General features: G+C 43.2%; 1 protein-coding gene across 1 annotated transcript in view; it reads left to right on the top strand.

Moving 5' to 3' along the window:
- WDR47 (WD repeat domain 47) overlaps positions 1 to 12,695 on the top strand; it is a 42,363-nt gene that overhangs the window by 18,800 nt on the left and 10,868 nt on the right. The window contains exons 7-9 of the mRNA XM_038745497.1: positions 6,506 to 6,766; positions 7,535 to 7,610; positions 9,770 to 9,927. Coding sequence (XP_038601425.1) covers positions 6,506 to 6,766; positions 7,535 to 7,610; positions 9,770 to 9,927 — 495 coding nt within the window. The remainder of the gene's footprint in view (positions 1 to 6,505; positions 6,767 to 7,534; positions 7,611 to 9,769; positions 9,928 to 12,695) is intronic.

Below are 12,695 nucleotides of genomic sequence, written 5' to 3'. Positions count from 1 at the left end.
GGTTTTGAGAAGCCTTTGAAAGAAGTGGAAAGGAGAAAATGTAATAAGACGTTCACACCAAAAAGAATAGAGACCAGATGGCTTCGCGGGTGGCAGATAGTCGAGGCGGGACAGTCGAGTAGCTTGTCTTCAATTTTCTTTTGCTCATTATTGCCTGCTCCCCGCACTTTCCAACTGGCGTGATTCCCTAGCAGGCAGATGGATTGGGAAAAGCTTGATCATTGATGAGTTAACTGTGGCAGTACTGGAATTTCTGGGTAAATTTAGAAAACGTCTAGTGTTAAATCTGGAAAATGTGTTTAAGGAAAGAAAAGTTTGCTATTTTCCTGGCAAAGTTGAAATATGACCTTTTTTCATAGTTTTCAAACAGAAGGTGCTTCCCGTTTCATTATGCCACTTTTTGGAAGCCAGTCATTTAATCGGGATTATTCAAACCTGTCACATCTCTTTTACTGCTGCCACCTGTTTAGTAATAATAATAATAATGGCATTTGTTAAGCGCTTACTATGTGCAAAGCACTGTTCTAAGCGCTGGGGAGGTTACAAGGTGATCAGGTTGTCCCACGGGGGGCTGACAGTCTTAATCCCCATTTGACAGATGAGGTAACTGAGGCACAGAGAAGTGAAGTGACTCACCCAAAGTCACCCAGCTGACAAGTGATGGAGCCAGGATTCGAACCCATGATCTCTGACTCCAAAGCCCGGGCTCTTTCCGCTGAGCCATGCTACTTCTCTGTGCTTCTATGGATCACCTGTTTGTGATCCATAGCATTATGTTAGAAGAAAGGCTGATCACCACTTGGTTTGCCACCAAACTCTGTGAATTCTGGGATTTCCCTACCAATTGCCGAACTCAGAATAGGTCCAGAAGGCACCGGATTCCTGGAATTTGGGCAGGGAATTAAGTAATAATTGTGGCATTTGTGTTTAACCCTTGCTAAGTGTCAAGCACTGAACTAAGCACTAGAGTAGCCATAAGATAGGCAGGACACAGCCCCTGCCCCACATGTTGCCCACAGTCTTAAGAGGGAGGGTGAAAAAGTATTGGATCCCCATTTTACAGATGAGGAAACTAAGGCACAGGGAAGTTGAGCGACCTGCCTAAGGTTGCACAGCAGGCAGGTGGCAGAGCCGGGATTAGAACCCAGGTCCTCTTGCTCCCAGGCCCGGGCTCTTTCGGCTAGGTCACGTTTCTTTCCCTTTCCTCTGCTGGGTGCTCACCAAAGAGCTGCTGCACTCCTGTTTCCTTTCTCAATTCCCAGCACAGACAGCACCCGAGTAGCTCCAGCAGCTGAAGGGAGGAGGCATTAGGCTCTGCACACGGTAGGCGCTCAATAAATGCGATTGAATGAATTAGCTGCTGGATCCCTGGCTAACGCTGCAGGTTGGGCCAAAATCCCAGCGTGAATTCCAAAAGAGCCAGCAGGACAGACTATCCAGCCAGGAGCTGAGCAGCAGGGCTGGGAGATTCCTGCAGAGTGCAAAAACAGGAATGCATACCTTTCATTCAGTCAGTCAGTCCTATGTAGTGAGCACTTACTGTGTGCAGAGCATTGTACTAAGCGTTTGGGAGGGTACCATAGAACAAGTAGACATATTCCTTGCCCACAACGCGTTTACAGTCCAGAAGGGGAGACAGACATTAACATAAATAAAGAAGTTAAAGATACGTACTACGGAATCCAAGCTAAAGGCAGCAACGATCTATCCTGTTTATTTTATTTTGTTGGTATGTTTGGTTTTGTTCTCCGTCTCCCCCTTTTAGACTGTGAGCCCACTGTTGGGTAGGGACTGTCTCTATGTGTTGACAATTTGTACTTCCCAAGCGCTTAGTACCGTGCTCTGCACATAGTAAGCGCTCAATAAATGCGATTGATGATGATGATGATGATGATACGTATCTTCTGCTGATGCAAAGTCTGCTGTTTTGTCTTGACCTGGGACCAGAGATGCCTCTGTGGGCATTTTCCTTTCTGCCGAGGTATTCTTGGGTGAGCGGCTAAGTGAGGGAGGGTGAATATGATTAGTAGAGGGGCAGGGGAGCCACCAGGAAGAGACCCACGTTTTGGAAGTGGACCCTGGAGGAAGGGTGACACTGGTTGTGTGACACTGAGTTAAGCACATAACCCTCCCAGAAATCAGCTATCTCTGCTAGTGGGTATTTATAGAGCCGTCCAAAGCTTGTTGTCCCAGCATGATAGGAAAATGGGAGGTACCAATTAGTCAAAGGTTCTCATTAATGGGAAGTCCGGACCTCCCCAAGGAAGGGGATACGCATAGACAATCACATGGAGAGTGAGTTAAAACCACTTAATTAGAAATAAGTCCCAACAGAAGCCTGGTGCCTGCGTTTAAGCATAGCCAAGATTCAGTATTTTGCGGGGATGTTATCCCTTTCAATCTTCGATCCAAAGACAGCCCTGCAAGTATTCCCCAGGACGGTGTATATGAAAAACTTCAGGAGAGTGGAGCACAGCTTAGTTTTTTTCAGGCTCGGAGGTATTCCGACCATCAAGATTCCTATTGAATAGGGAGTGGGAAAGATCGGAAATACTGTCGTTGGTCTTATGTACAGTTGTCCTTCAGGTTCCAAGGTGACACTGCTGCCGATGAGATTGTAGCCATCGTTGTGTGCCATTGAGAGGCAATCCCTTGCCCACTATACCAACAGAAATAGTTGGACAGCCCTACTGGCCCTTTATTTTTCAAAGTGAATGTTACATCACTAAGTAGGGCCGCTCCGGGTTAGGTGGGAAAAGGTATAGCTTATTGTCGTCAGGAGGACGTGGGTTTGATTTGCTTTTGAGTAGTAGTGATGAGTCCTAAAGGGTATTTTAGAAACATGCCATCCATTCTGTGCTCCAGACATAATAGTATAATAATAATAATGGCATTTATTAAGCGCTTACTATGTGCAAAGCACTGATCTAAGCTCTGGGGAGGTTACAGGGTGATCAGGTTGTCCCACGGGGGGCTCACAGTCTTAATCCCCATTTTACAGATGAGGTCACTGAGGCCCAGAGAAGTGAAGTGACTTGCCCAAAGTCACACAGCTGACAATTGGCGGAGCTGGGATTTGAACCCATGACCTCTGACTTCAAACCCCGGGCTCTTCTCTGTCTCCCCCTTCTAGACTGTGAGCCCACTGTTGGGTAGGGACCGTCTCTGGATGTTGCCATCTTGTACTTCCCAAGCGCTTAGTACAGTGCTCTGCACACAGTAAGCGCTCAATAAATACAATTGATTGATTAATTGATTGATTTCCCTGAACCATCTGCATTCTGTTTCATGTCCCCCGCCTCTGCCCAGCAGTAAGTATTGCAAGGTGACTGGAGGAGTTGGAGGTGTGCAGCTAACATATGTGAGACTCCCCCACAGCAGCAAGACACTGCTCTCCCTCCATCCCGGTCTTAAATCATTATTCGGTGTAGCTCTAAAGTCGGATTTGGTAAGGGCTTGGAAAAGGCCGTGTCTTCTGCCCTGCTTGCAAAGAAGCAAAGCAGATGGGAAATAGATAATAGAAAAATAAGATCCGACAGAAGTGCCTGGAGACTTTTTTTATACAATGCTAATTTTCCTATTAAAGGTATCATCTCTTGAATAATGGGCTACGCCTAATTCACCCACCCACTCCTTCCCCTTCCCCTTTCCCATAGCTTAGCTCCTTAGCAATAAAGCCAATCCTTTCACGGGACTTCCCTCACATAATGCCTATAATACAACCACGCTTTGAAGGACACTTCAAATTTAAAATCTATAATTACTTAATCAGTTAAGCTTCAGCATCTCCCTGGTTACAAAGCATTGCCTCCTGCCATTATAATAATGATGGCATTTGTTAAGCGCTTACTATGTGCAAAGCACTGTTCATGTCCTATTCAGCAAAGAAGTGAGGAGGCAAGCCTCATCTGATGGTGGGCTACTGCCTTCTTTCAGGGGTCTTCTTGTTTGAGATCCTTTCCTGCCACCTGAAGTTGAGTGTGGCACGTAGGGAAATCAGGTATGAGAAGCAGCACGGCACAGTAGATACGGCATGGGCCTGGGAATCAGAAGGTCCTGAGTTCTAATCCCGGCACCGCCACTCATCTGCTGTGTGGCCTTGGGCCAGTCACTTCACTTCTCTGTGCCTCAGTTACCTCATCTGTAAAATGGGGATCGAGACTTGGAGCCCCACGTGGGACAGGGATTGCGTCCAACCGGATTTGCTTGTATTTACCCAAGCACTTAGTTCAGTGCCTGGCACATAGTAAGCGCTTAACAAATACCATGATTATTATTACTGTATTAATATCTGTCTCCCCATCTAAGCTGTGAGTCCTTTGTGGGCAGGGAATGTGTCTGTTTATTATTTTATACTCTCCCAAGTGCTTAGTACAGTGCTGTGCACACAGTAAGTGCTCAATAAATACCAATGAATGAATGAATGGAAATTCCTTGAGGGCTGGGATTATGTCTACTAACTCTGTTGTACTTTCCCAAGTGCTTAATACAGTGAATCGCACAGAGTAAGCACTCAGAAAGTACTGCTTTGACTGATGTACAGTGCTAAGCGGTTAGTACAGTGCTCTGCACACAGTAAGCGCTCAATAGTGAGCTCACAGTGAGTTCTCAGTAGGCCCTACTGAGAGCTCACCTCCTCCAGGAGGTCTTCCCAGACTGAGCCCCTTCCTTCCTCTCCCCCTCGTCCCCCTCTCCATCCCCCATCTTACCTCCTTCCCTTCCCCACAGCACCTGTATATATGTATATATCGTTGTACATATTTATTACTCTATTTATTTATTTATTTATTTATTTTACTTGTGCATATCTATCCTATTTATTTTATTTTGTTAGTATGTTTGGTTTTGTTCTCTGTCTCCCCCTTTTAGGCTGTGAGCCCACTGTTGGGTAGGGACTGTCTCTATATGTTGCCAATTTGTACTTCCCAAGCGCTTAGTACAGTGCTCTGCACATAGTAAGCGCTCAATAAATACGATTGATGATGATGATGATGATGAATAAATATGATTGATTGATTGATGTCTGGGGTAGGTCCAGATCTCACAACTATATATAGAAAGTTGGGCAGTATCACAATAGACCTTCATTTGGCCTGGATCTTCACGCAATATTGCTCTACCCGATCCTGACAGGAAATGATATTAGAATCCATAATTTATTTATGTTGTCATCTGTCCCCCTCCCTCTAGACTAAGCTCCTTGTGGGCAAGGAATTTGTCTACCGACCCTGTAATATATTGTACTCTCTATATTGAGAAGCAGTGTGGCCTAGTGAGAAAAGCATGGGCCTAGAAGTTAGAGAAGCTGGGTTCTAATCCCCATCCTGCCAGTTGCTTTCTGTGGGTCCTTGGACAAGTCACCACTTCTCTGTACTTCAACTTCTTCAACTGTAAAATGGGGTTTCACTACCTGCTGTCCTCCCTGCTTAGATTGTGAGCCTCAAGTGGGACAGGGACTCTGACAACCTAACATATCTACCCCCGCACTTAGAACAGTTCTGGAACACATAATAAACGCTTAATAGAAACCATAATTACAAATACTCTCCCAAGCGCTCAGTACGTGCCCTGCACAGAGTAAGTGCTAAATAAATGATTGTTGATTGATTGAATCTGCCTATTTTACTGCTTGTTAAAAGCTGCGATAAAGGCCATAAGAAGTCACGGAAAAGGAAGTTGAAATTCAGGGACTAAAATGGAGATATTGGGAATATCTCCTTATTTCATTTATGTATGCTGTCCCAGCCAGCACAAATAATTGACCAGATTGAAATGGAAATGTTTTGGGCAGTTGATAGCTTTGGAACAATTTGCTTTTCACTTTTCCCAGTTAATGTTAAGTAGTGATCTGGTGCTTTTCGGAGGAGCCACTCTGGACAGAGTGTAGATCAACCTGAGTCAGTTGAAGGCATCCCCCATGCTGTTTGTGGCCCCTGAGGCAGTTTAGTCTCCAGAAGCTCTGGCACCATTTTGGGATGCAGACCGGGGTCATTGTTACCAAGCAACGAGATGTTCCTAAGCCACACTCCCCTGCTGCCCAACCAACAATGAAAAAAATAGCAGGGGATGACAAAATGACATTCTGCTATTCATCCAATAGCATGTATTGAGCATTTAATGAGTACAAAGCACTCTACTAGGCACTTGAGAGAATGCAATAGAAGTTAAAGGCACAGGAGCTGACTTAAGGCATTCTATTTTGATAAAGTATGACATGAAATGGCTATCAAACAACTTTTTATGCCCTATTTCATGTTAAAAACAAGGATGCCGAGTTAAATGCTCTGCTTTTGTTCAGCCTTAAGACGAAACGATGAAAAGTACAACCGGGTACTTACTGTCTGTAAGCAAGCAATCCGTTGTCTCTCCTCTCGGCAAAGCAGCAGATAACCCTGACTGTTGTCATTCATTTTTCCTACTTTTCAAATTCCTTGTCTTTGGGGGGCAAAAAAAATAATGACTAAATGTTTTTGGTTATTAAAAAAATGATTTTTCTACCTTACAGGTCTATTCAGAAGCTGGGAGAATTAAATATTGGTATGGACAGTCTAGGAAATGAAGTATCAACCCTCACCCAGCAATGTAATGGGAATAAAGGAAATGCCTCCGGTAGTACTTCAACATCTAATTTTGCAGGGCCGCCCCAAGACACTAGTCTGAGGGGAGTCCAGGACACCCAAAGTATTAGTACAAGCACTCCTCGAAAGAATGGTTCCGTAAGTCAAATACCTTTCCTTGAAGAATCACCTGTCCGGGGGACGCAAAGGTAAGCATGTTGTTGGCTTTGAAATGTGGAAATTGGATTGCTTGTAGTTGCCTGCAGCTAGTTCATTCACCTAATAACATAGAATACCCCAAATTCATTTACCACTGTCTCCTGCCACACTCTTCCAGTGCCCCACTCACTCTCCGTTGCTTTTTATCATTACTGCTGCTGCTTTTATCCCACAATCAATCGGTCAATTAGTGGTTTTTATTAAGAGCTTACTGTGTGCAGAGTTCTGTACTGATCACTTATTCCTCTAAGGCATGGCCAACCCTTCTGATATTTGCCCACCAGAATTATCCCCAGAGGCATTCTTTCATTTTCTGTGGGTTTTTTTTCCTCTGACCCATCCATTCACCCTCATTAAGGTTCAGAGCATATTTAGAGCGCTGTAAGCAATGACCTCAGTACCTTAAACCCTGCCAGAATATGTGTTTTCACTGAGTGTTTCAGCTAGAAGATGATATGAGAACTGGGGCAGCAAGCCCTTCTGAATAGAAATGTGCCATGTGGTGTCGGAAGAATCAGATGTTTTGCTGTGTCGCAATTAGTACTTCAATTTGAGTTTTCCTTTGTGGGGTTCTGCAAGAACGCAACCCTGCAGTGTGAGAGACCTGGTGCAGCAGCATGAAATGACCGTTTGTCACCCAATTTTTCGTGAGCCAGGACTCATTCTTTCCCTCCGCTAGTCATTGGAGAAGTGCCACTCTGCGTACTGGCTTTTCGCTTTGGAAATTAACTGTTGGCACTTTCATGTGAATATTTCAGCGCTGCAGACCATTCCGTCATTCAGCCGCATTTCGGAGAGTCTCCGGGTACTCTCTCAAGAGCAAGAGGCGAAGAGGTAATTCTTTTAAAGGCGCCTGTATTATTTTTATACAAAGTAGTAAACACCGAATCTCAGTGTCTGGTTTATGGAAATGTGATTCCAAGGACAGTAATAATAATAATAATGACATTTGTTAAGCGCTTACTCTGTGCAAAGCACTTTTCTAAGCACTGTGGGGGGGATACAAGGTGATCAGGTTGTCCCACGTGGGGCTCACAGTCTTAATTCCCATTTGACAGATGAGGTAACTGAGGCTCAGGGAAGTGAAGTGACTTGCTCAGAGTCACACAGCTGACAAGCGGCGGAGCCGGGATTAGAACCCATGACCTCTGACTCCCAAGCCCGTGCTCTTTCCACCGAGCCACGCTGCTTCTAGTGAGCTTGATTCTCCCCTATAACATTAATTACAGTATTACGTACTTACTGGATGTCAAACATTGTGCCAAGTTGTGGGGTAGTTATAAGATAATAATAATAAATAATAATGATGGCATTTGTTAAGCGCTTACTATGTGCCAAGCACTGTTCTAAGCACTGGGGGAGATACAAGGTAATCAGGTTGTCCCACGTGGGGCTCACAGTCTTAGTCCCCATTTTACAGGTGACTTAACTGCGGCTCAGAGAAGTGAAGCGGCTTGCCCGAGGTCACACAGCTAACCAGCGGCGGAGCCGGGATTAGAACCCATGACCCCCGACTCCCAAGCCCATGCTCTTCCCACTGAGCCACACTGCTTCTCAAACAAATGCCATTTAAAAGCAGTTAGAAAGTGACTTGTCTAAAGTCACAGACAGGACTTGGAGTAGCACTTAGAACAGTGCTTTGCACATAGTAAGTGCTTAATAAATGCTATTATTATTATTATTATTATTATTATTATTATTATTATTATTATTATTATTATTATTATTATTCCTGTCCCTGCCAAGTCATGTTTTTGCTGGGGCTTGGACTACAGTGAGCAAATAGGCAAGGATGCAGCAGATTGTGAAGTGCACATGCTGTCTTAGCCAGCTAAAGGCAGAAGTTTGATTCGAACCCAGTTCCCGTGATTTCCAGACTGGTGCTCTTTCCTCTGTACCCCAAGGCCACAACCTTGCACAAGTGTGAATGAGAAAAACACTACTGTGGTGCAAAAAAAACAAATTCAAAGAACTTGAATTTAGAACCGAAGCACCCAGAGTAAATTGAATTTCACAAGTTACGGTTTTAATCATGCAACCGGGTAGTTGGTTGCCAGAAATCACCCTGTACCATTAAATTTTCCTCTCTATGTAATTATCTTGTAGGTGATTATCATTGATTCTAACAGTCTTTTTTGCGTCTTGATTTCAATTTTGGGATTGGTTCACAAACCATAGACTGTTCAGGAAAAGAATGAATAATTTTATTATGAATGAATGCATTCATTATTCCAAATACAAATGTCTAGTAAAAATCCATGTGTTCAATCATCAAGCAAGACTGATAGGTTGAGTGTATTATGAACAGGTATTTCGAACATCAACTTGTGTTGGGGGGAAATTACAAAAGAATGGTAAGACGTAGTCCCTGTTCTGTTGATTTATTTCTATATTATATTATAATATATTTTAATATTATAATGTATTATATATTAATATATAATATTATTATATATAATATATGTTATAATAATTATTATATAATTATATTAATAATATTATATTATATTTTTTCTATATTATATTTTTCTATATTATTCAGACCCGTGCCTGAAAAATCTCTCAAAGATTAAGTAGAAATTCAAATTAGTTAATTCCATCAGTTATAGCAATCATTGGTATCTTTTTCTTTAGCCAAGCCGCATTCTGCTCATGCATCCTGAAAAACACATCAACTGAGATCTTGATTATGATGGACCCTTGCTAATATCTTCTGTCTAAGGCATCTTTTCCTGAGCCTAATAACTTGGTTCCAAGATCTCTCTATTTTTGATCCAATAAGAAAAGTAGGAAATAGGGTCAATCTGAAGAATTCAGATATTTCTTTGCTACCTCAGCCTAGTTTTGCAACGAATGAAGAGTGGTAGAAACCGTAGGTCTCTATTAAGAAAGGACCGTATGATCGTACAGCGCCAAAATAAGGAGACACCCAGTAGTTTAAAGTACAGTGCATTTCAAGGTGGATAATTAACTTTAAAGCCTTCCTTCCACAGGATGACAAATCAAAAAAACAATTTGTTTGTATTAACACCCTAGAAGACACACAAGCTGTCAGAGCTGTGGCTTTTCATCCAAGTGGGGGTTTGTATGCTGTGGGTTCAAATTCCAAAACTCTGAGAGTGTGTGGCTATCCGGAAGCAATTGATCCCAGGTAAGCTTGTGCGAACAAGGTAGAGCCACCCCAGCTTCACAATTTCACTTTATTTAGTCTTTGTGAGTTGCCATGTGCAGTGCTGTTGAATCTCTTCTTTCTTTGCCTCTTTTAATTAACGGCCTAAATATTTGTCCCCGCCTCATTTGCTTTACCTGGGCTATGCTGAGAGGCTCCTGTGGTGAGCGCCTTTGTTTAGATTTTCAAAAATAATAAACCACCGACTTTCAAAAATGTGAATTCAGAGGCCAAAGTGCGTCTTCCGTATGGTATTAAAAATCGGATTCATCTCCATTGTCAATTGGGAAATACTATACTTTAGCTCAAATTCCTACCTTATTCTTGGATCTGCAAATAACTTAATGGTTTCCCTTCTATACTATAATGTTTCCTATGCTGATGCTTTTTAATTATTTTGTAAAAAAAAAAAAAAAGATGTAAACCAGAATTTTTAAAAAGGAGCCGGAAGTAGCATTTTTCCAGTTTTGAAACCTAATGTACTAGATTTTCTATATGTCCAGTTCTAATGTGGTTTTTCATGTGATTCCATAGTTACAGTACTTTCTGAGTTTCAAGTTTTGTTCGTATTTTCATGCTATTTTTTCCCCCTTCCGTTTGGGGTTAAAATCCATAAGGAGTTCCTACTTAGGGTCCCTCTTCCCAATGTGGTCTGACTCATTTTTGCTCAGGTTTATTAACTTAGATGGACTCAATCACTGGTTTTTACTGAGTTCTTAAGGGGTGAAGAACACTGTCCTAAGCCCTTTGGACTCTGCTCTAAAAGGTTGGTAGGAAGATTTGTTCTTTAAATTAAGTTTTAGTTTTTTGAAAGTTTAAAAGACGGGTGTGGTCTCCTACCCCTCATAATCATCAGTTACCATGTTGCTATTCCGAAGGAACCCTGAAAGGCTCCCTCATTGCCTCTCCACAGTCCAGCATCAGTCCGTCAATGGTATTTATGGAGCCTTCACTGTGTGCAAAGCACTTTAGAAAGCACTCGGGAGAGTCCAGTACAACAGAGTCGGAAGACACGTGCCCTGCCCAAAAGGAACTTACAGTATTTTAAAACAGACTTGGCAAACCCCCAGCCCTTGTGCAGAGGGCAATATGTCAGGCCATTCTTCCTGGCACACCGGCCTGTGATAATCTGGTCGCCTCTGATCCTGCTTTTGGGTCACTTTCTATTCTTATGTGTGTTACCCCCCCCCTCCCTCTTTCACACAATTGCACAATTGCGCCCTGCCCCTTTGTCCCTGCCTCAGTTTAGGCAGGAGTTTCAAGGAAGGGCCTACAACAGGTGGCACAAGGGATTATGGTCTGGAGCAACTGTACTCTAGGAGATTGTGACTGAAAATTAATACAGACATTAATCAGGACAACAGAAGGAACGGCCTTTTTTGTGTGCACAGTGAGGCTAGGACTGGGAGTCCCCAAGTGGCCTTTTCAGCCACACGCTTTATCATCAGTGGTGTCTCTTCACGGGCAAAGGACAGTTTATTCTGTGTACTCTCCCAAATTCTTAGTGCAGTGCTCAGCACAGAGTTGGCCCTCATGAAATACTTTGAGGGGATTGGGATTAATTATTAGAAAAGAGAAGAGCTTAGATCCGCAACGGCACATGAGGCTTTGGATTTCTGTTTCAGAAAGGACAGAAAACGCCTATGCCTTTGGGGACAAAAGACTGTGAATGGCGCATAGAAAGCCAACAATCTCCCCGCCACCCCTAATGAACATATGGCTAGAGTGGGCAAGAACTGATAGATTGGCATGGAAATCGGCTTTTGCTTTTCCTGAACACAGAGACCCTAGATCTGTCCGATTGTGACATATCACTGGGGCTTCACTCTCAGTGACACAGAGAAAATGGTTGTAATGTCCTTAGAGGGGCAGGAATGTGTGCCTATGAGATTTGCTCCTCTCACCCCAAAATTACTACTTTGTGAGATGACTTCTATTAATATTGTACCTGGCGTATATCGGTGTCTTGCAGCGGACTTTGTAGTTTCACAGTAAGAACTGCATAGCATCACATTATCAGTCAGTCAATCGATGGTGTTTATTAAGCACTTTACTGTGTGCAGAATATTGTGCTAGGCACTTGGGAGAGTATCCTATCTATTATTTTAGTTCCACAGAGTAAAAATAGCTCTCCATCAGGGGTTTTTCTGGCTTCTCTATAGGTCCCTATTAATCTTCCCTTTTGTGTTCTCTCCCTTTCTCCTCTCCTCTCCACCCCGCCTTCCCCGGGAGCTCTACAGCAGCCCCAGAACTGCGGTGGGGGGCCAGGCTCCCCAATCTCGAAGCGCCAGCCCTGTCCTCTGCCCCTCCCTGCATTTTCTCTGCAGGCAGTAAACGATTTTAACACAGCATGGCTTGAGTCTATTTCTAAGGCGTGACTTGCACATCACACAAGAAAACAAAATAGTATCGGAAGCATCATGAGGACACCCTGAGCTTGCAAAGCGTGGGGTGCGATTAGAGGGTGTACTTGCCCCACCCTGACCCAGAGAGAGGAAGCATAATGAAACACACAGGAAAATAAAGTAGACACTTAATTGTGCAATGATTAGGTTTCTGGTTGTTGGTGCACTGAATGATTGGCAGGCCTTCACTGCAAATATAGTACGTGTAGCATTAATCGGTCCATTGAAGTTTTATAGATGCTTTCAAATTTAGGGCTTGGATGAGGGGGCAATTTCACATTTTTTTAAATGGTCGTTGATTTTTTTTTTTCCTGTAAGATTTAGAAATACGGAAGCTTGTAGGCC

Source organism: Tachyglossus aculeatus, chromosome 4, assembly GCF_015852505.1.
Source record: "Tachyglossus aculeatus isolate mTacAcu1 chromosome 4, mTacAcu1.pri, whole genome shotgun sequence".
NCBI lineage: Eukaryota > Metazoa > Chordata > Mammalia > Monotremata > Tachyglossidae > Tachyglossus > Tachyglossus aculeatus.
Note: the sequence above shows the minus strand (reverse complement) of the source record. Positions and strands in the feature narration are given on the sequence as shown.